The 18,833-nt window shown below is 53.0% G+C and overlaps 7 protein-coding genes across 7 annotated transcripts; 2 read left to right on the plus strand and 5 right to left on the minus strand.

Annotated features, from left to right (window-relative positions):
* Positions 1-219: 219 nt before the first annotated feature.
* P174DRAFT_424856 (uncharacterized protein) lies at positions 220-3,610 on the minus strand (the record flags this gene model as incomplete). The annotated part of the gene is made up of 2 exons (XM_024825235.1): positions 220-3,343; positions 3,417-3,610. The coding sequence occupies 2 exons, from the start codon at positions 3,608-3,610 to the stop codon at positions 220-222; spliced, it is 3,318 nt and encodes a 1,105-aa protein (XP_024678272.1).
* Positions 3,611-4,978: 1,368 nt separating this feature from the next.
* Positions 4,979-5,720, minus strand: P174DRAFT_445578 (dolichol phosphate-mannose biosynthesis regulatory protein). The gene is made up of 3 exons (XM_024828376.1): positions 5,656-5,720; positions 5,516-5,596; positions 4,979-5,461 (listed from the first exon to the last, which is right to left on the minus strand). Exons 1-3 carry the CDS (start codon positions 5,656-5,658, stop codon positions 5,279-5,281), a joined length of 267 nt encoding a protein of 88 aa, XP_024678273.1. The 5' UTR covers positions 5,659-5,720; the 3' UTR covers positions 4,979-5,278.
* Positions 5,721-5,927: 207 nt separating this feature from the next.
* On the plus strand, positions 5,928-8,655 carry P174DRAFT_378139 (putative cell cycle control protein; the record flags this gene model as incomplete). Its single annotated transcript, XM_024822805.1, has 2 exons — positions 5,928-7,853; positions 7,888-8,655. 2 exons carry the CDS (start codon positions 5,928-5,930, stop codon positions 8,653-8,655), a joined length of 2,694 nt encoding a protein of 897 aa, XP_024678274.1.
* Positions 8,656-8,958: 303 nt separating this feature from the next.
* Positions 8,959-10,796, minus strand: P174DRAFT_454697 (putative MYND domain protein). Its single transcript, XM_024829257.1, has one exon. It carries the CDS (start codon positions 10,533-10,535, stop codon positions 8,979-8,981), a length of 1,557 nt encoding a protein of 518 aa, XP_024678275.1. The 5' UTR covers positions 10,536-10,796; the 3' UTR covers positions 8,959-8,978.
* A 422-nt stretch (positions 10,797-11,218) lies between these two features.
* Positions 11,219-14,732, minus strand: P174DRAFT_378363 (WD repeat-containing protein; the record flags this gene model as incomplete). The annotated part of the gene is made up of 4 exons (XM_024822828.1): positions 11,219-11,371; positions 11,440-11,696; positions 11,748-14,503; positions 14,575-14,732. The coding sequence occupies 4 exons, from the start codon at positions 14,730-14,732 to the stop codon at positions 11,219-11,221; spliced, it is 3,324 nt and encodes a 1,107-aa protein (XP_024678276.1).
* A 605-nt stretch (positions 14,733-15,337) lies between these two features.
* On the plus strand, positions 15,338-16,536 carry P174DRAFT_303811 (uncharacterized protein). Its single transcript, XM_024821628.1, has 4 exons — positions 15,338-15,355; positions 15,491-15,660; positions 15,712-15,771; positions 15,827-16,536. The coding sequence occupies exons 2-4, from the start codon at positions 15,610-15,612 to the stop codon at positions 16,244-16,246; spliced, it is 531 nt and encodes a 176-aa protein (XP_024678277.1). The 5' UTR covers positions 15,338-15,355; positions 15,491-15,609; the 3' UTR covers positions 16,247-16,536.
* A 289-nt stretch (positions 16,537-16,825) lies between these two features.
* On the minus strand, positions 16,826-18,658 carry P174DRAFT_378181 (uncharacterized protein; the record flags this gene model as incomplete). Its single annotated transcript, XM_024822810.1, has 2 exons — positions 16,826-18,534; positions 18,619-18,658. The coding sequence occupies 2 exons, from the start codon at positions 18,656-18,658 to the stop codon at positions 16,826-16,828; spliced, it is 1,749 nt and encodes a 582-aa protein (XP_024678278.1).
* Between the last annotated feature and the right edge of the window lie 175 nt (positions 18,659-18,833).

Raw genomic sequence — 18,833 nt, forward strand, 5'->3', positions numbered from 1 at the left:
AGACCAACCGTGTAATAGACTCCAATGACATCGAAACTACCAGATTATCTCGTGCTGCTCTGCATGTATGGATTTCTATCAACAAATAGGCATGAGCACCACATCGAGACCAAACGCCAAAATCAGATCAAAGTCTAGAAATATGTCAAGGTGCTCGGATGCGCAAGGCACATAAGGCACAGGTACTCCAAATAGCATGGAACGGTTTGATGTTGAATTTCAAACCCGATCCCGAGCAAAATCAAGCACCTCACAGTCGTCTTCGAAGAAGCCGTCGTCGACACCAGCGCCAGGAGCAGCGGGGACTGCCATGGAATGTCTCTTCTTCCTCCGAGTGGTGATAACAACTTCTTCAACGTTGCCGGTGCTGTTGCCCAGACTGATGAGATTCTCCATTTCTCCCCCGAAGCCGTGGTGTTGTTCGTGCGTGATATCGTCCTCGTCCCCGGTGCCGCCACCGGCGCTGAATGGCCGCACGTGAAGTTTGGTCAGCGAGATGCTGTCGCCAAAGATCCACTGGCCGCCCGGGCCACAAGCCAACGGATCACATACTTCATTTTCATTCGAGAAAACGAAGAGATTGACTCTGTGGTCGGTGTGGAAGGGCTGGTAAGGTGCGTTCGTCTCGATCTCAGCCTGGGACAGGGGCTGGCACCTAATCTTTGAGGCAGTGTGGGGCCGTGAGTTTGAAGACGGCAGGCTTAAGATGGCAGAGACAGTGTGTTCATGAGCGAATGACCCAATCAGCAGTGGACCGCATTGAGTCTGAAGGTTCGCAGGCAACTTGTACTCGATTTCCTTGTTTCCGATAACCGACTGCAGCTGGCGATACTTCTGAGCAGAAATGGACCGTTTGACCCGGTACAGCCGGAAGAATCCATTGTCTACCACGCCCAGGAAAGGCTGTCCTTTGTTCGAGATCCAAACCACACGAGACGCGGCTGGGTCACGGGCGAGACCGGAGAGGTGCAGTCGATTTTCACCAGCGTGCCGGAGAGTATTGACTGTTCCAGTGGCTGCACCCATCGATTTGCTAAGACCAGCAGCAACCGCTCTCCCACTTCGGACTCCAGCTGCGGAGGGAATTGCGAATGCACTGACTGCAGGAAATGCAGAGCCAGCGGATGGAGTGCGGCCTCTGACGGCAGCCAGGATAGGCTGTGTTTTTCCACCAACGAGTTTGAACGCGGCGGATAGCGGATTCGTCACAGCCGCTCTGTCAGTCGCTTCGTCCGTGGGGGAATTGCTGGCTTGCGATTTGTGGGGTTGGGGACGAGCTCGACGGAACGGGGGCCACTGGAAAGCACTGCGGGGGAGGTCAAAAACGTGCACTGTACCCTTGCGGGTAATCACTGCCAGACGATCTCCGGATGGAGGGGACCAGATCACATCGACAATGGAAGATGTGGTGAGGCGTGCGAACCGCGCAAGTTGTCGCACATTGGCTGATGGTGATGCGGAGTCCTCGGAAAGGAAGACCCCTGCCCGGCAATGCCTGGCTTGCATCAAGTCCCAAACGTACTGTACATCCCCCTTCTTGCTCGCCGTGAGCAACATCAAGCCATTAGGGGAGAATGACAAGAAGCTGCATCCATTAGGGACCTGGAAGGTAGCGATGGGGTTGAGCGTAGCATTCCTTGTCTCGCCGCCATCATCGAATCGTCTCAAATCCAGTATCGAGACAAAATCAGGTTCTGCAGGCGACGCTCTCTGAGTTTCCTGGGCATGTGTCGGAGGGAAGAGACCGTATCCTTGTTGTGGTAAGTCCATAAAATTTGGAGATCGCCGCGAGGACGTGTTCTGAGACTGGTCTTTGTTCCAGTAATTGTTCCAAGCTTGAAGTCCCTGGTCGCCCATCCAGCGGGCACCACGTACCAACTCTTGTGTGACACCCCTTGCCACTTTGTCAAAGAGACTCTCGCCCTCGCCAACGTCCGTTGCGCAGGTGACTGGTGGCTTGGCTGGAGGACTACGCGTCTCGAGCCCAAAAGCTTTGCCCTGAATAAGTGAGGCAGGCACCGTTCCACGAATAGAAGCTCTATACGTTGAAGATGGTGGCACTATTGCTAGCCATCGTCCTCTAAGCGCCAGCACAGGGAAATCTGAAACAGCTGAACCATGTGGGGAGTCGTTGCGAGATGCATCCGGATCAGTTGAATTGGATGATGTTGAGTATCGCCGAGCCTCTCGTGTCTGTACACTTGTCCAGGTTTTACCCAAGCAGTGATATGCACATGGCTGTGAGAAAGGGTTTATGCCGTATACATACACCTCGCCACTGACGCCGGACGCCAACACAATATGGTTCCCGTTGACGAGTAGCTTAAGATTCCCAATAGGAGATGGGGCCAGAGCAGGCAATCCGGGAATGTTCTCAAAACACGGAGTAGGTTGCGTGGTGAAGAGTGTTGTGATCTGCTCTCCGCTCCTGAGAGAATAAATCTCGGCTCTGGTTTGGTACAGTTTCGGCTCATCCTTGCTAACGCGCTTTTCACCCGGCGGAAGCCTTCCAGTCTGACTAGGCGGTATCTCATTTGTTTCCGAACCAGCAGAAGATGTCCTGCCTTCGTCTTCACTTGAGGCACAGGGTCCGTGTATTATGACGGCGACATGCGGTCTAGATGAAATGAACGGATCGTTCGATGAGGTAGAGGCTAGGATCTTCGCCTCTACCACCCGGCCCCTGAGCCCACTGAGCTTTCCCACTAAACGCGTTTTGCGGTCTTCGATTGCGAGAACGTCCAAGGCCCCATCAGTACCAACAAGCACTACGGTGCCACCCATTTTGGAGGACTTAAATGCTGGACCGGACAAAGTGTCAAAGCCACAAAAGGAGTAACCTTCTTCTCCAGCTGCACGGTTTGAACCAGTAAATGGAGAGAGATCAATATCTGGAGCACCGTAGAAGTGAGGTTGCGGCAGATGAGGCAAGGGAATATGACCATCGTACGGGCCACTCAGAGAATTGCTCTTCTGCCTATCTACGGATTGCTGCCTGGACAAATTGCTGCTCAGGTATCCATTACCGTAGCTCAAGGGTCTCCTTCGAGGAGGAGGAGAGGTTGACGAGGGTTGACTGAAACCACCTTTATCTAGGTGCGTAGGGAAGCTGAGGGGAGACCCGCCTGTGAGCTCCCCATTGATGCCATCATTTGGAGGACTTTTTCCATATGGAATTGATTTTGCCCATGTTCCCGTACGGATGGCAAGATCATTCTCCGTCGTTTCCGTAAGAGACCCAAACGCGTCTGGAACGGCCGAGGCAGCCGGATTACTAGGGGGAGCTAACGGAGTATCTGAATAAGACGCCGGCTCAGCTAGCATAGGCGGGGAAGTGTCAATCCTGTGGCATCAAGGACGGACTTTGTCAGTTCATGGACACTTATAGCCTGAAGAGGAGTGATTTCCATGCATACAGGTCATCAGGCGGAGACTTGGCTACCGCTTTGGCCCCTTTACCTCCTTTGCCGTTTTTACCCTTTTTCTTCGTTTTTCCAATATTGTCATTGTTTTCGGGACTTGGCCGAGTGAAGTCTGAAGGAAGGGGGATGAGATCGCCTGAAGCCCGGCCCTGCTGGCGAAATAAGTCGTCCGAGGCTGCCGGGGGCATTCAACTGGAAGGAGTGCCTCAAGGAGGCAACAAGAATCTCACTAAGGAGACCGCCCTCAAGACCTCCGATAAGGTCTGAGAACGGGGTTCAAACGCTAATGTTGACTGGTAAAGAGGATCGATGAGCTGGGAACCTATCTAGAGACTGCGTGGAACCTTGTGTACAGAACACTTGTCAGCGTGAGTCATCGCAAGAAGCAGTTGCGTGCTCTCATTGAAACATACTATTGTTTGTTGATTGAAGTGACAAAGATCTCAGAGGAAGGACGGAATAAGTTATTGCACTCTCTCTGTTCGAGTGCGGAGCTGTCGCGCGAGCCAGCGTACCTGGGGATTTGTACCCTTGGATACGCTCTGTAGATGCGGGATTCAGTATGACTCGGATGCCAGAGTTTCTTCTGTCATCCAAGCCTCCAACTCAGTAGTTATCTCCAGTATCTCTGAACTACAGTCTCGTATGACTGTTCCAAAACTCAGGACTCAAGAAAGATCTCAGATAGTCGTTTGAAGAGAGATATAGAGCAGGTAAACGGTTCAAGAGAGGGGGAGGGGAATTCATGCAGGTCAGGAGCATAGGTAGATGACATCTCTCCATGGTAGGCTGACTGCTCATACGTAATTTAAACCAAAGTTTACCCGTTATCTGCAAGCAGCTAGCATGTATCAGTCAATAGTTCCAGGCTGGTTTCCTTATCAGTGGGTACCTAGGTACCAGGGAGTACGGAGTTACCTTACGGAGTAAGGTACCTGTCTGCCTCCCCCCCTACTCTCCGCTCCGTATCTCAGTTAGCACCCCTCATAAACCATGTCTCATCGATGGTTTATAAGTACAAGTTGTTGAAATGTTAAGGTATTCACACAGAACCTATACTTCAAAGTTACAAAATCCCTCGCAGCATTCTCGACAGCTGATCTTGGAGCATGAATGCCTGTGACTATATATCTGGCACGAGGTACCGTATCTTTGCTGGTAACGACATTACAAACAACCACCCCCATCCCGCATGAGGGGTAAGACAAACATTGCAAACAACGCGCGCCCGAAACACGGGGTCAGCATACGACACGTGATTTGCCTGAGGGATCCTCATATGAAGAGATGGCAGGCCATGATCATCACCATCATCAACTGGATACTGAAACTTGGCTCGAACATTCCACGTATCCACGGTTGCCCCCGGAGGTAACCGCCAGTCAAACAACGACCAAGTCTTCCCGACTCAGGATCAAGCGTCAGGTGGTCGTTGTCGACTTGTCACGGGGTCACTTCTGCAGCATAGCCATGATCTGTAAGGCCCCAAGGTGTCATTGGTGGACGATCAAGCGATGACTTGAGACATGATATCTGCCGGTCATATCAAATCTGTGCTTGTCATCATCTAGGGAATTTTTTCCCCAACGTGCCATTTTCCTATGACACCTCGTACCGTAGACTTCTGTGCCTGCCGATGACCTATCAGTTCGTCATTGACAAGCATCACCATCCTCATGATGAGACAACGTGAAGATTCCTCTCTAACTCGATAGGGTAAAGCGAAAGTCAAAGAATATAGATAATATTGATATACAAGTTTATTAAATAAAATCAAGGGGAAACTCCCTTGCACACTCCGGTAGACTTTGCTTTTCTTCACCGGTCCTTTGTATGCCACCTCTTCTTGGCAATATTCAGGTCTTCTTCTTGGCAGCAGCAGCTTTGGCGGCTTTCTTTCTGTTGCTCTTGATCATTACCAACCCAATGAAGGTACCAACCACGGCCGAGCCCAGTAGAGTCAGAATGACAGGTATGCGGATAGCCCACACGCGAGGAGGAAAGAGGTCATGAAGAGGGTGTCCGGTGTCAACGAATGGCTATTTGATAGTTAGTTTTCGTGTCAGGTGTCGTCAAGAGGGGTGGATAAGTACCATAAGGAGAGTCCAAGCCGTGTAATAAAGAAAGATCGCGGTAGCGACCAAGAGCATGGCGGATCCCACGAGTTGGCCCAGCTGCGATCAGATTCAGTCAGTAGAAGCTGGGTATGGCTGAGGAGGATTTGAAGACTCACCATAATGGATGCTCGAATTAGGTTGATTCCCTCCTAACAGAACGCAGGAAGTGCACGACGAAATGTCTCCTCTGATACTGCCCATAAACAGTCCAGGCCAGCTTGGCTCCTCCGAGATCACGTGATATCATTGGACGCTAAGGCTTTCTCCCTTCGCCGCCTCAAGTTCCCGACTGAAAGAACTTTGTTGGATCACATACTGCATCTCGAGCTCTGGAGTTGATATCTAGCTCAAGAAACTCCGGAGTTGTAGATTCAGACACAGTGCAACCATGACGGATTCTGTCGTGTTGCAATCCGCCGTTCGCGTGCCTACACCTCCCCCAGGCACGTCGTACTCTCCACAGCCCTCAGCCTCGCGAAAACGCTCTCCCCCATCTCGGTCTCCTTCCCCTCGTCGCCGTCGATCGCCACCCGGTGACTCGCTGAAGGATGATGGGGATGCGCCACGTATCGATCCTGAGCGTGCGGTCGAAAGAGAGCGCCAGCTGGCCGAGCGCCTTCGTCAGCATGAGAAGCAGGAAGCTGCGCGGAAGCCCATGACGGAGGAGGAGAAGCAAGCTGCCGCCAAAGCTGAGTATGAAAAACTGTTGGATATGCGATCTGGGGGCACATACATACCACCTGCTCGATTGCGTGCGCTGCAGGCGCAGATCACGGATAAGAACAGCAAAGAATACCAGCGTATGGCATGGGAAGCTCTGAAGAAGTCCATCAACGGTCTCATCAACAAGGTCAACGTGTCCAACATCAAGTTCATCGTTCCCGAGCTCTTCGGGGAGAACCTGGTGCGTGGCCGAGGTTTATTCTGCAGGAGCATCATGAAGGCGCAAGCGGCGAGTTTACCGTTTACCCCGATCTACGCGGCGATGGCGGCCATTGTCAATACCAAGTTGCCTCAAGTCGGCGAATTGCTGCTCAATAGGTTGATTGTCCAATTTCGAAAAGCTTTCAAGCGAAACGATAAGGCCGTCTGCATCTCATCCACCACATTCATTGCGCATCTGTGTAACCAGCAAGTCGCTCATGAGATGCTTGCCGCCCAGATTCTCCTTCTTCTACTACATAAACCTACAGATGATAGTGTGGAGATTGCCGTCGGTCTGACCAGGGAAGTTGGCCAGCACTTGGAAGAGATGAGCGCTCCCATCGCCCTGGCTGTGTTTGATCAGTTCAGGAATATTTTGCACGAGGCCGACATCGATAAACGAGTTCAATATATGATCGAGGTCCTGTTCCAAGTTCGCAAGGATAGATACAAGGACAACCCCGCGATCAAGGAGGAACTCGACCTAGTTGAGGAGGAAGATCAGATCACACATCGTATCGGTCTCGATGATGAAATTGATACTCAAGATGGCCTCAATGTCTTCAAATACGATCCTCAGTGGGAGGAGCACGAAGAGGCGTACAAGAAGCTCAAGGCCGAAATCCTTGGCGAGGGTAGCGATGATGAAGAAGATGAGGACGAAACCGACGAGGGTTCTGATGAGGAAGAGGAGGAAGAACGACAGATGGAAATCAAGGATCAGAGCAATACAGATCTCGTCAATCTCCGGCGAACAATCTACTTGACTATCATGTCTAGTATCGACTTTGAAGAATGTTGCCACAAGCTTATGAAGATCTCGTTGCCGCCTGGCCTGGAGCCAGAACTCCCCTCAATGATCATCGAATGTTGTTCCCAGGAGCGAACATACTCGAAATTCTACGGCTTGATTGGAGAGCGATTTGCGAAAATCAATCGTTTATGGTCTGATCTTTTCGAAGCCGCCTTCGCCAAGTATTACGATACAATCCATCGATACGAAACCAATCGTCTGCGCAATATAGCCCGTTTCTTTGGCCATATGCTGAGCACAGACGCCATCGGCTGGCATGTCATGTCTGTTATTCACCTCAATGAAGACGAGACGACCTCTAGCAGCCGTATCTTTATCAAGATTCTGTTCCAGGATCTAGGGGAACATCTTGGCCTTGCGAAGTTGCAGGAGCACATGAGGGATGAAATTCTGCGGCCCAGCTTCGAGGGACTTTTCCCTCTGGACAACCCTCGCAACACCCGCTTTTCCATCAACTACTTCACGAGTATCGGCTTCGGTATTCTGACGGAAGACATGCGGGAACACTTGAAGAATCTTCCCAAACCGACTGTTCCCGCCCTGCCTGCACGCGACGCAGAGTCGGACTCGGAGTCTGTCAGTTCGCATTCTACCTGCTCGACATGCACAGGTTCTTCTCGGTCTCGCTCGCGATCATATTCGTATTCACGATCTCCTTCACGGAGCCGCGGCCGGCGTCGTTCCGTTAGCCGTGGAAGGTCGTACTCGAAATCAGTGTCTGGATCTTCTCGAGGAAGAAGTTTTACCCCAAGCCACAGTCGATCGAGATCTCCAGTCCCAAAGTCTCGTCGGCGCTCAGTGTCCTATAGTCGTTCACGCTCGCCAGCTGGCCGAAGAAGGTCGTCGGTGGCTCGTACACCACCTAGACGTGTCCGTGGCAAATCTTATGACTCTCGCTCTCCTTCGCGATCCGCCACGCCGCCAAGAAGGCGAACCTCTTACAGCCGGAGAGATCGATCTTACTCAAGGTCACCGTCACGCTCTGTTACCCCACCACCCCGAGCTGGGGATGCAAGGGCGCGTGGTAGACGCTACTCCTCACAGTCTCTTTCTCCGCCTCGTCGGCGTGCCGAAAGAAGTGTATCCCCTCAGCGTCCTCCTCCTGGTCGCCGTCCCCGTGGCGGTTCTTTGTCACGATCACCCAGTCCCCCTCCGCGGTATGCACGTGAACAGAGACGCAGAAGGAACTCGAGCTCTGTCTCGGCATCTCGTTCGCCTCCACCTCGCGACTCCAACAGGCGCAGGTCTCTATCTAGGACTCCACCTCGTCGGGACCGCGCCTCCGACTATTTGTAATAAGAAAAAAGCTCATATTGAATTATGCCCTTCGGTACTTGGACATTGCACAGTGACTCAGCAGGTTTTAATGGTTGAATAACTGGAACAACATAGGCGGGCAAAGGTTCTAAAGGTGTATCTATATTTCTAGGCTGTGAATTCATTGCAAACTGCTATACCCAGTCTCAGTCTTGCCTGTTAGGTCTTGTATATCAAGTCTCTGTAAGATTCACATAATCATTCAGTCATCTATCGGGTATCTCGAGTGCTGTATCGCCGCCACAACCATTCTATATACCAAGTCCAACCATCTACGCTATAGAAGCCTCCCAAACACACCTCTCACACTGACACAAACCCCCAGCGCACCCCTAGCCCACTCCCTCCGCTCCTTCACATCGAGCCCAATATCACAGTAATGATTTAAAATCTCTTCATCCGCCTTGATCCCCTCGCCGCTCCGCCGCAGAGGCGCCCCCTCCCCTTCCACACCGCTCGCTCGGCCTCCGTCCGCGCCCGGAACGTAATCTCGCCGCCCCATTCCCAGCGCACGTTGGGATCGCACGAGTGGTTCGCCAGACACCACAGCGGATGCACGGCGCACAGCTCCGGCCCGCCGTCCCAGGTGGAGAGGCGGCCTGACGCGGTGCCGCGGAATTTGGCGTACAGCGTGTTGAGCACCCAGGTGTCGTAGCGGGCGAGGTTGGCGTACGGGTCGAGTTCCATTTCCTCGAGTATGCGCATCGGCTGGAGGATGTTGAGCTGGAAGGAGAATGGGAGGGTGGCGGTGGGGTCGTCTGAGTCTGAGGGGTTGTTGAGGTCGAGGTCGTGGAAGTCGCCCCAGATGTATTTTACCTCCGGGAGATCGAGCGGATGCATATCCTGCGTGGCGGCCATGGCGATGGCCCGGCCCAGGAGCAGGAGGTACAGGTAATCGGCCTTATCCTTCGGGTCGGGGATATCCTTGCCGATCGACTCGAGGTTGTCCATGAGGCCGCACACGGCGCCGTGGTAGACCGTTTGCGCTGTGTCGTGGCATTTCTGGCTGCAGAAGATGGTGTCGGCGCAGCCGTCGCACGCGACGGGGGGTTCCGCGGACGAGAGCTCCGGCAGCGGGGCGTTGCAGGCGTCGCAGAGGTCATCGTGGAGACGGTTGGTGGCTGTTAGCAGCGACGACTCGCGCAACAGGATCTCCCCGGGCGCGATGTCTTCCTTTGCGAACAGGCCCAGTTGGACGGAGACTCCTGCTGCGCTCTCGTCGTCGGGGCCTGCAGTCGGACCATGCAACGCAGGCAGCGCAACGGCCCTGACCTCGCACTTGGGCGCAACATCCTTCAGTCGTTCGTTCAGCAACGCCAGTGTCTCGGGCGCCTTGCGGTCAGGCTCATGCGTGTTCCACGGGTAGAGCACCCGCCTCGCGTAGCCCTGCGCATTCAGCACGCTTGGATCCACCACCACCTCCCCATCACCTTCCTTCCCCCGCTTAGCAGCATACACCTTCTTCAGTATCCCAAGCTGCTTTTTCAGCCCAGCAATCTCATCCTCCGCATCGACACCCGCCTCCTCCAACAACGCAAGCCCACGCACACAGAACTCATACGCATCCCGATAACATCCACATTGAACCAAGCTCCTCACAAGCAACCCATACACTCCCCCAATCATCTCATCGTATTCCTCCTGCGATATATCCTCGAATTCGCCCTCCTCATCCTCCTCATCCTCAACCCCTTCCAGACTGTCCACCCGCCGCCTAGCCTGAAACTCGCACCCATCCGGATCAACGACAGACTCCAGCAATGACAGAGCCCGGTACGCATCCGCCGACGCGAGATCTGAAAAGCCCAGGCGCTCGTGTATCCGGCCTCGGTCGAGGTATCTGTGCGGATTGTGTGGGTCTGCGTACAGCTGGGTGGTTGCTTCGGAGCGTTCGCGGAGGAGTGTGTCTGTGTCTGTGTCTGTGTCTGTGCGTGTGTCCATGTTTATGTTCGATCGTTTGCAAACAGGGAGCAGAAGCGTATATTCAGATACTTGGGAAATTGCTGTTGCTGCTCGTAGAATTCGTAATCGGTCCTTATATGCGAGGTATATGCCGTGATCTGCAATGTGGAAGGTATATTTCAGGTTGGTGTACTCCAGGATTTCTATGAGTTGGACCAGTAAGGTAATAATGATAAGAAGAAGGATGAGGTGCTATACATGTATATTCAAGAACGGCAATAATTTGCAATTGCTTCCCGAAGATCTTGGACCCATAATCCATCTCTCGAATTTTTTTTTTAGACGTGGGGTATCCTTATCATCACGTGTCGATATAACAATAATAATGATGGTTGACAACCAGATCACAACCACAGCAAATATCTGACTAGGTTGCACCACAATTCTAGCGATATATGGACTGTGGATGAGGAAGAGTATTTCCAAGTATGTACGCTACAATTGCGTCTATTCTGTCGACCCGATAGTACCATGTCCAAGTGTTACTTACTACAACACGTTGCCAGTGCATAGTCCCAAGAATGGTGTATATAATACTGTTGGCAACTTGGGTCTAATAATAACGTTGAAAAATCGTACGCATGGCCAATGACCAGTTGACCACGCTTTGAGACCATCTGGCGAGGGGCACTCACATCACCTGAACACAACACTTTTAGTCTTCAAACCAGGGGAATGCCAAGAATAATCCGAGAGCTTACAGTGCAATTTTCGTCCAGAACAATGGTCGCGCCCTCGCCCGCCCCGTCCACCAATGCACCCCCAACAGTCTGTCTTTGCCGTAATGTAGCAGCTAGCCGAGCCAACATACTCCTCTGAGAATGACGGTGTCAGACCATGAAGGAAGGATAAAATCCCAGGGACGAAGGAGCAGATGACTTACCGTGATGTACGCCTCGCTCATGCCTCCTTGACGATCGACGTCGTTCTGGCTCATGATCCGGTAGCTATCATGGATGCGTTTGCAACTTTTGAGGCCGCCAATACCGGCAACATTTGCACCAAGCGTGTTAGCTGGGCTATCGGGGTCTAGGATGTTGATACCACGGCGCGCATTCTCCTGTGCATGGCGATCGGGCGAGAAGATCTTGATAGTGTTGTCGATCCCAGAAGCGGCGATGGTCGGTTCGTACGGGTGTCCTTATAAACAAGCGTGAGTTAATGCCGTACATGTGGTCAATACGGACATACCTTGCACAACATTGACAACTTCGCTATCTGCCTCGAGTATGTTGACCAGGTTCGCTGTTTTCCGATCCCAGATGAATATATGGCCCGAGTCACTGCCGCTCACGACGTACTCGTCATTCAGCCCAAAGTAATTGACGTCTTTGACTGTTTTGATATTGCAATGCCCCCGGTAGACTTTAGTATGGGAGGAACAAGGCACGTCCAGTTCGACATCCTCTCTTCGCGTTCGTCGGAAACCATATCTGTTGATGAGGTGCTCCTCGGCTTCGTCCTCATCCTCCTCCTCGTCAGAAGAATCACCGAGCTCCATGTCGAAGTCTCCTTCATCCTCGTCCTCTTCTTCATCTTCGCCTTCGTCTTCTGTTGACACATCGGAGCCATCTTCGCTCACAACCGCCGCATTGCCGTGCTCAATGGAGTCCCCATCTCTAACGCCCGACCTGCCGTTAGTGGACCCCGTCCGCAGTCCACTCGGGTTGGAGGTTCGTGAGTCTCCGTTCATAGAGGCACCAGAAGTCACGAGGTGCACGTCTTGGATCGGCTCCTCCTCGACGCTGCCGTCGATATCCTCTTGCAGCCTCTCTTGCGGAAGCTCACTGTCCAAGTTATCTTCAATTTCTGTGCGCAGCCCGCCAAAGGCCCGGTTCACAAAGGCGTAGTTGACTCCAGTACCCGTCTCCATCAAGATACCTCGGCCTACCTTGAGAACCCAGAACCTGGTTGCTGAAGCCCGGTCAAGAGATCGAACGTGATGTGATGTCCCACCATTACCATTAACCCTGGCCGCAACATGTCCCAAATCCTCCAGTGGCAATCGCAAGGCATTTGCAAAGGCGGCAACTGCAGCATGTTGTGTCGGGAACAGTGTGCGAGTGCTGTCATGCTCAAATCTCGAGGCATCGACATTCACCACCGGATAGGCCCCTGCCAAGCCTTGAAGGTAAGGAACCAGGACCGATTCAATAGCACTGTCCTCAGCTGTTTCAGGAATCGGATACCGCGCCAGATTACGCCTGTGAAAGGGATTGCTCTTGAACCCAGCCAATACAGCACCCCTCCCTCCTTCGAAGAACAGCAAGATAGCTTTGATAAAGTCATAGCCAAATTGCTCTTTCGTGTCAATCACGTTATTTTCTCCGGGTGCAGGTACTATCTGCTGGAATAGGTTGATCGCCGAATCTTCATTTTCGGAAAAACTTTGGATCTCACCTCCCAGAAACCGTGCAAGTGTTCCCGCAGCTTGCACGAATCTCCAGGCAGATTCCCGATTACGACGAAGAGATTGCTGAAAGCTCACAACCTCTGGACTCGGATCGAGAGGATACCTCCATGTCCGCATAACTTCTCCCATTCGGGGCAGATGCTCCGCCGCATGTGTCAACACAGTAGAGAATGAGGCAGTGTACGGCGTCAGGTCGGATGGGCTTGAGGCCTCGGTAGCTTCGCGCACAGATGCTTCCAAGGAGAAGAGGGCCTTGCGGAGCTTGACAAGTCCTTTGGCGATACGCATGCTCAGCCGCTGTGCCTCGTTCAGAACCGAATACTGCGCCTGCTCCAACACATTTGGCGCAGCGCTCGACACCGTTTCGGATAGCGAAGGGAACGGGATATCCTCCATCTCTCCATTGCCATAGCGGACTCTGAAGGCTAGCTCACCGCTGTCATCGTGTTCCGCCGATCGCCGACGCGATTGATGGCGGTTGCCGCTAGACTGAGACGACAGCGAAGCTCCCTTTTGCCGTTTACGTTTTCTGTTCTTTGAGCTTCGACGTCTACGTGAACTAGGACTTCCATGCATGGACTTCGGAGCCGCTGACGCCGGGTCATTCGCATCCGGACTCCGAACTAGATCAAAACTGTATATATGGTCTCCGGACCAGCTGACAACCATCTCGTTCGGACTGGCGTCGCTGATCTTGCAGGCGGTGATATGCCCATTATCCCGTGGGCTCATTCGTCTCTTACCGCCGGGGGCAAACCTCCGAACACATCTCGTCGCTTGTCCCATCAGTTCGTCATCGTGCTGGCTACCGCTGTCGGAAAGTCCCCCGGGATGGCCCTTTTCCGCAAGGAGATCCCGTCCGAGCATTCGCCTGTCGTGTAAGAAGCAATGCAAATGAGCGCCGCCCAGCGCGATGTAATGCGGTTGACTCGAGGAGCACGAGATGGTGTTGAGATCCAGATGGTACTGTTTATACGAAATCAGCGGAGGAGGCACATTCGAATCGTCATGCTCCAGACCCGGCCGGTACGCCATGAAGCCCTGTCCCCCGCGCGGCTGCGGATAGGCGGAAGATGGCTGGCGCAAATCCCACTGCCGAACCTCGCCATCCTCCGAACATGTGAGAAAGAGGTACGGAGACGACTCGGTGACAATCCTCTTGACCCGATCCGCGTGACTCCGATAGACTCTGCAATTGGTGTTTCTTTCATTCAAATAGCGCGCATTGCCAAAGAAATTGTTGAAGCGACGGCTCCGGGCCGACGCAGCAAAAGCAGACGTGGCGGCGACATTGCTGTTACCCGCGGAATATTCGATGTCAAAGACGCGCACTTGAGAATCGCCGGCGCACGTCACCAGCGTGCGATCATTCGAATGGGGCATGAACTTGGCGGAGAAAATGTTCGCCTTGTGACCGGTGTAAACGGTGGTGTTGAGCGTAAAGGGTGCAGACGAGCATTCCGGCTGGTACGAATAGATGTTGAGATGCAGATCATCAGAACCGGAGGCCAATAGCTGACCGGACCGCGACCAACTACCGCCGGACACAAGAAACCTCGTCAGAGAAAGAAGTCCATCGTTAGTGGTCTCGCAGTTAGCACATACCATAACGCATTGACGCAGCCCGTGTGGCCTCCCAGCTCATTTACAATATCCAAATCGTCAATCCATTCTTTGGAACCATATATGCCACGAATACTCGTCGGGGGCGGAGTGTAGCCCGACTCCCGGCGCCAGATGCGATCATACAGTGAGTCCTTCATGGTTGGCGTCGATGCAGAAGCTAGGGCGAAATATTCGATCTAAACGACGGGAGGGGGGGCGGTTTTCTAGTCTCCTGGCGTGTGGACCATCTCGACCCGGCGATTAGAGCTTCTGTTTCTTCTATTCTGTGCCGTCGTATCTTTTGGGGCGAAAGTAGTGACGTCAGTCTCGGCGATAGACAGTTGGCCAGGAATGAATGCGGTAGATAAAGAGATATAGCAGGTAAGAAACCAAAGGAGAAGAAGAGTCTGGGGAAGAGAAAATGCAGAAGCAAGATCCGATGAAGCTAATCTCGGTACGGAGTAGATCGAGTCGATAAGGGTGGGTTGGGGAATGAGAGCGAAGAGTGGGAAAGTAGAGGCGAGCAAAAGAGGTAGGTGGAATAGATAAGCCGAGAGAAGAACAAACGAAAAGAACCGAAAGAGGGGGCTTGAGGCTTGATCAACTATTAAGCCAGGTAGATCCATCCATTCGTTCCAGGTCCAGACTCAAAACCCACCGAACTACTATTCTCCATGTATTGGTTGTGTTGAAGCATCTCTCCTCGGTCCTCTCTAGGTTGTACTGTCACTGGACCCACTCTTCTTCTGGGGACAACCTCTACGGTACTTACATCTGACAAGTAATATAGCCTTTTGTTTGCCACTCACTGCTTAACATTGTCTCGGCAAGAATTACTCCCTCTTTTTGCTGTTTCTTTTCTCTCTTTCACCATCGGCATAGGATCCCATCTTCTTACTTTAGTCTAACTCTCCAGCACGAGTTTCTTTGAAATGTGACACCCGAGTCGGACCCGAACGATGATGATCATGCCGGCAGGGACTCCACCGCTTAGTCAAAAAAGCAAACCCGCCTGTCACCGTTCTCTGATGCGGTATGGAACGCTCTGAATGGCCTGCAGATTGCAGGAAATCCAGGAAACTAGATGTCTGTGTCCTGTTGGGACTGTCTGCTGCTCTGCCTAATAATAGGCAGTAGATAAATAGTACTACTACTAGCAAGACTAGGGAAGATACTTTAGCTTGCTTACCGCTTCAAGTATGTTTACGCTTTTCCCTGTGAGCCTGTTCGCTGATTATCCTCGTTTTATCAGCCCCTACCTCTTTACTTTGTTCATAGTTATGATACGTTTTTAGCACCTTGGTTACTCCGCTCATCATTCCATCAACTCATCAACGTCCATTCTACAGAAAATCCTGATCGGAAAGGCGATGGCGATCTCAGACACAAAACAGGTCTAAGATTTACCCTGGCAGAATCCCGGACACTGCAATTCAAAGTCCTGTTTTTCGCATCGTACAAGTTCAGGTTCCACTGGCTGATTGCTATCGCTTTTATGGAGAACAAGGGCAACCTTCCAGACTTCCGGTACTCTCAGGCGGCCCCTCACCATCCGAATTCTGAGACTTGCATGGTTGGACAAAAAAACCAAGGTAGTAGAGTGCATGATCGACCGAAAAAAGAGGACTACTTTCATGAAGTGAGGCGATTCGTCCAAATCAAGGCATACTAGCCCCCGCGACCCATTGCAATGATCAGGATTTTCATGGATCCCGTTGAGAACCGTTGGCGGGCTAAGGAAAGAATGGGACAGAGGGGAAAAAGGAAAGGAATAAAATAACCAGGTGCGAGCAGTCTCAGGAACGCAGATGGGTTGGAATCATGGATCAGACGAGGAACCGAACAGGTTTTCCCGTCCCTGTCGATGACACTTTCTCGTACCGACAGACGGCGTTTCTGGATGCATCGAACGTGTCATTGTGAAACCCCATCTGCCCGAGTTTTCTGTCGGTGGGCCTGCTCTAGACAGCTCTTCTTTGACTAGTTTCTCTCGCTGCTCGCTGATGTCCCCTTCTTCTCTCGTTTCTATTCCTTTCCCAGCGACTGGTGTGCTGTCTAGTGTCAAAACCTACCTACGTATGGGCTATGGTTAAATTTCAGTTCTTTGCCAGTAGACTGCTGCAGCGGAGGTGCTAGGTACAGTCTGGCTACTGAGCGTCGTGCCTTGGTACTCTCACTCTGCGAGCGATAGATATTCCGAGGGTTCCATGGTCGATCCATCAGATAAACCCAGATAGAACCGTCTATGACTCTATGACCTCGACAGCGCAGTTCTCCACATTCCAGGCCTCGGGCCCCTCGCATCTCGCGGGTGGGTTGCAGCCAATTCGGCTGTGAGCTGACTAACCCACTGCCTCTCCGACCTTACAATCTGCGCTTCGATCCGACGTATCGCTTTCAACTCGTCCACCATCGAAGCGATTATCACGTCTAGTCCCTTGGCTGTGCGCACAAGTGCAGCATCAGCTAGCGCTTGCTTTGGTCCGTCGTAGCCCGCAATATCCAGGCTCTGCAGCTGCCTCGAGCTCTGTTCAAGCTTCATAGTCATGGCGTGCACCTCGTCCTTCCATACCCGATCGAGAGGATCAATGAAAACCACATGGCTCGCATCCCCCTGTTGTCGATGAAGTCGCATGGTCTCGATCGCTTGCGCTTTCCGGAACCATTCCTCGAATTCCTGGACAAGCATCGTATACCTCCCTCCGAGACTGTCGGTCAAATCACACACTTCCTGCACGAGCTGCGAAAAGGCCTGGATCTGCGCGGCGAAGTTCGGGCGACCACCATGTTCGCTGGCGTGCTCTAGCCAGCGATTCAAGGCCTGTCCATTCAGCAACCGCTGGCACTTCTTTTCTTCCCCGACAATCGCGCGATACGTCTTCGCGACCGCGTCATACTTTGTCTGTAGCTGTTCCTCCGACTCGGCCTCCAGTGCCGCCATCTGCTGTAGTGACGACGAATGTAGCAAGCTCAACTGTAGTAATTCCGTCTGAAGCGCCGCAACCTCCGGCCACGACGCCGGAATCAGTGAATCCTCCCCATCCGCGGACGCCCTGGCAGTCGACAAACCCGCCGGCCTCACCACCTTCCTCGGCGAGAACTGCTGCTGATATGTCGTAAACTGCCCACTCGATCTCGTCCCAGCCGCCAACCCAGCTGTCGTAGACGTTGACCCAGAAGATTGCGAGTCGCTCCTCCTCGAAACCTGACCCTGACTCGACGACGGCGCCACAATCTGGCTCCGGTGCCGTACATGCCTAACCCCAGTGGCCGGGTTCCCGGGACCTGCGCTAGCACCAGCACCAGCCCCAGGACCCGCTTTCAAAGGCTGTCTCATCGAAGCCGACCGGGTCGGCCGCGCCGGCGGCGGCATATCCGTTTTCTTGGGGGACATCGACGGGACCACTTCCCGTTTCCTGGGTGAGGTCGACAATCCCTGCGCGCTGAACGTCGCGCTCTTCGGCGTTGTAGCAACCCTCCCGCCCGGGTTCGTTCCCGTCCCTGTCCTTATGTCTGCGCCTGTAGCTGTAGCTGTCCCCGTCTTCAACGGGCTAGGTCGTATCAAACTCCGTCGTCGAGCGTTTGCGGCTGTAGCTGTAGCTGCCGCTGCCGCTGGTACTGCCGTGCTGGACTCCGAAGAACCCTCCTCCTTCAGCTTCTGTGCTCCCGGCGTCTTCATCAAGAGCCGACTCCCCCGCTGTAACCGTACCTCCTGCTGCTGCTGCCACACGGGAGCAGCACCATCTCGATCTCGATCCCGAACGGGGATACTGCGCTGAGGGAGGAGACTCTTCCTGCGATCGGTCGTGCTTGTGCTCGCGCTTGTGCTTGAGTGCGTGTCTGCGGATCCATCGCCATCGCCCTCTGGCGGGGTTTTGCTCGGTGCTGTGCGTCCTGTGGTTGACTTGGTGATAGTGAGTAAGGTATTCCAGCCAGTAACGACGCGGTAAGAAAACAAAGCTGAGAGACTGGGTTCGGTTTGGACTGACTGATAGCTAGTTGGATAAGGGGTTTGGTTCTGGTTCGCAACACTAACCTGTTTACTTTGTCCGCGGAGGGAAAGGGAGCGCGTGGGGATTGGCATGGTTGTGGTCGGTTTAGATAATATGCATCGTTCCTCTGAAAGGAGGGGTCAATACAAGTGTATATCTCGTTCTGAGCTGGGTATGTAGAAGATTTAGAAAACAAGGTAGGTCAGGAGTGACGCAGCTCCGTGCGGTGATATGTAAACACTAACAATGAACGAAGCTTGGCGGAGA

This window comes from Aspergillus novofumigatus (assembly GCF_002847465.1).
Source record: "Aspergillus novofumigatus IBT 16806 chromosome Unknown P174scaffold_9, whole genome shotgun sequence".
Taxonomy (NCBI): Eukaryota; Fungi; Ascomycota; class Eurotiomycetes; order Eurotiales; family Aspergillaceae; genus Aspergillus; species Aspergillus novofumigatus.

Coding starts and splice junctions, on each gene's coding strand:
- P174DRAFT_454697 (XM_024829257.1), bottom strand. CDS start 10,535: ATGGACACACGCACAGACACAGACACAGACACAGACACACTCCTCCGC.
- P174DRAFT_303811 (XM_024821628.1), top strand. CDS start 15,610: ATGGAACGCTCTGAATGGCCTGCAGATTGCAGGAAATCCAGGAAACTA. Junction 15,661..15,711: donor GGAAATCCAGGAAACTAGAT/GTCTGTGTCCTG, acceptor AATAGGCAGTAG/ATAAATAGTACTACTACTAG. Junction 15,772..15,826: donor TAGCTTGCTTACCGCTTCAA/GTATGTTTACGC, acceptor TCGTTTTATCAG/CCCCTACCTCTTTACTTTGT.
- P174DRAFT_445578 (XM_024828376.1), bottom strand. Junction 5,462..5,515: donor CGGCTTGGACTCTCCTTATG/GTACTTATCCAC, acceptor ACTATCAAATAG/CCATTCGTTGACACCGGACA.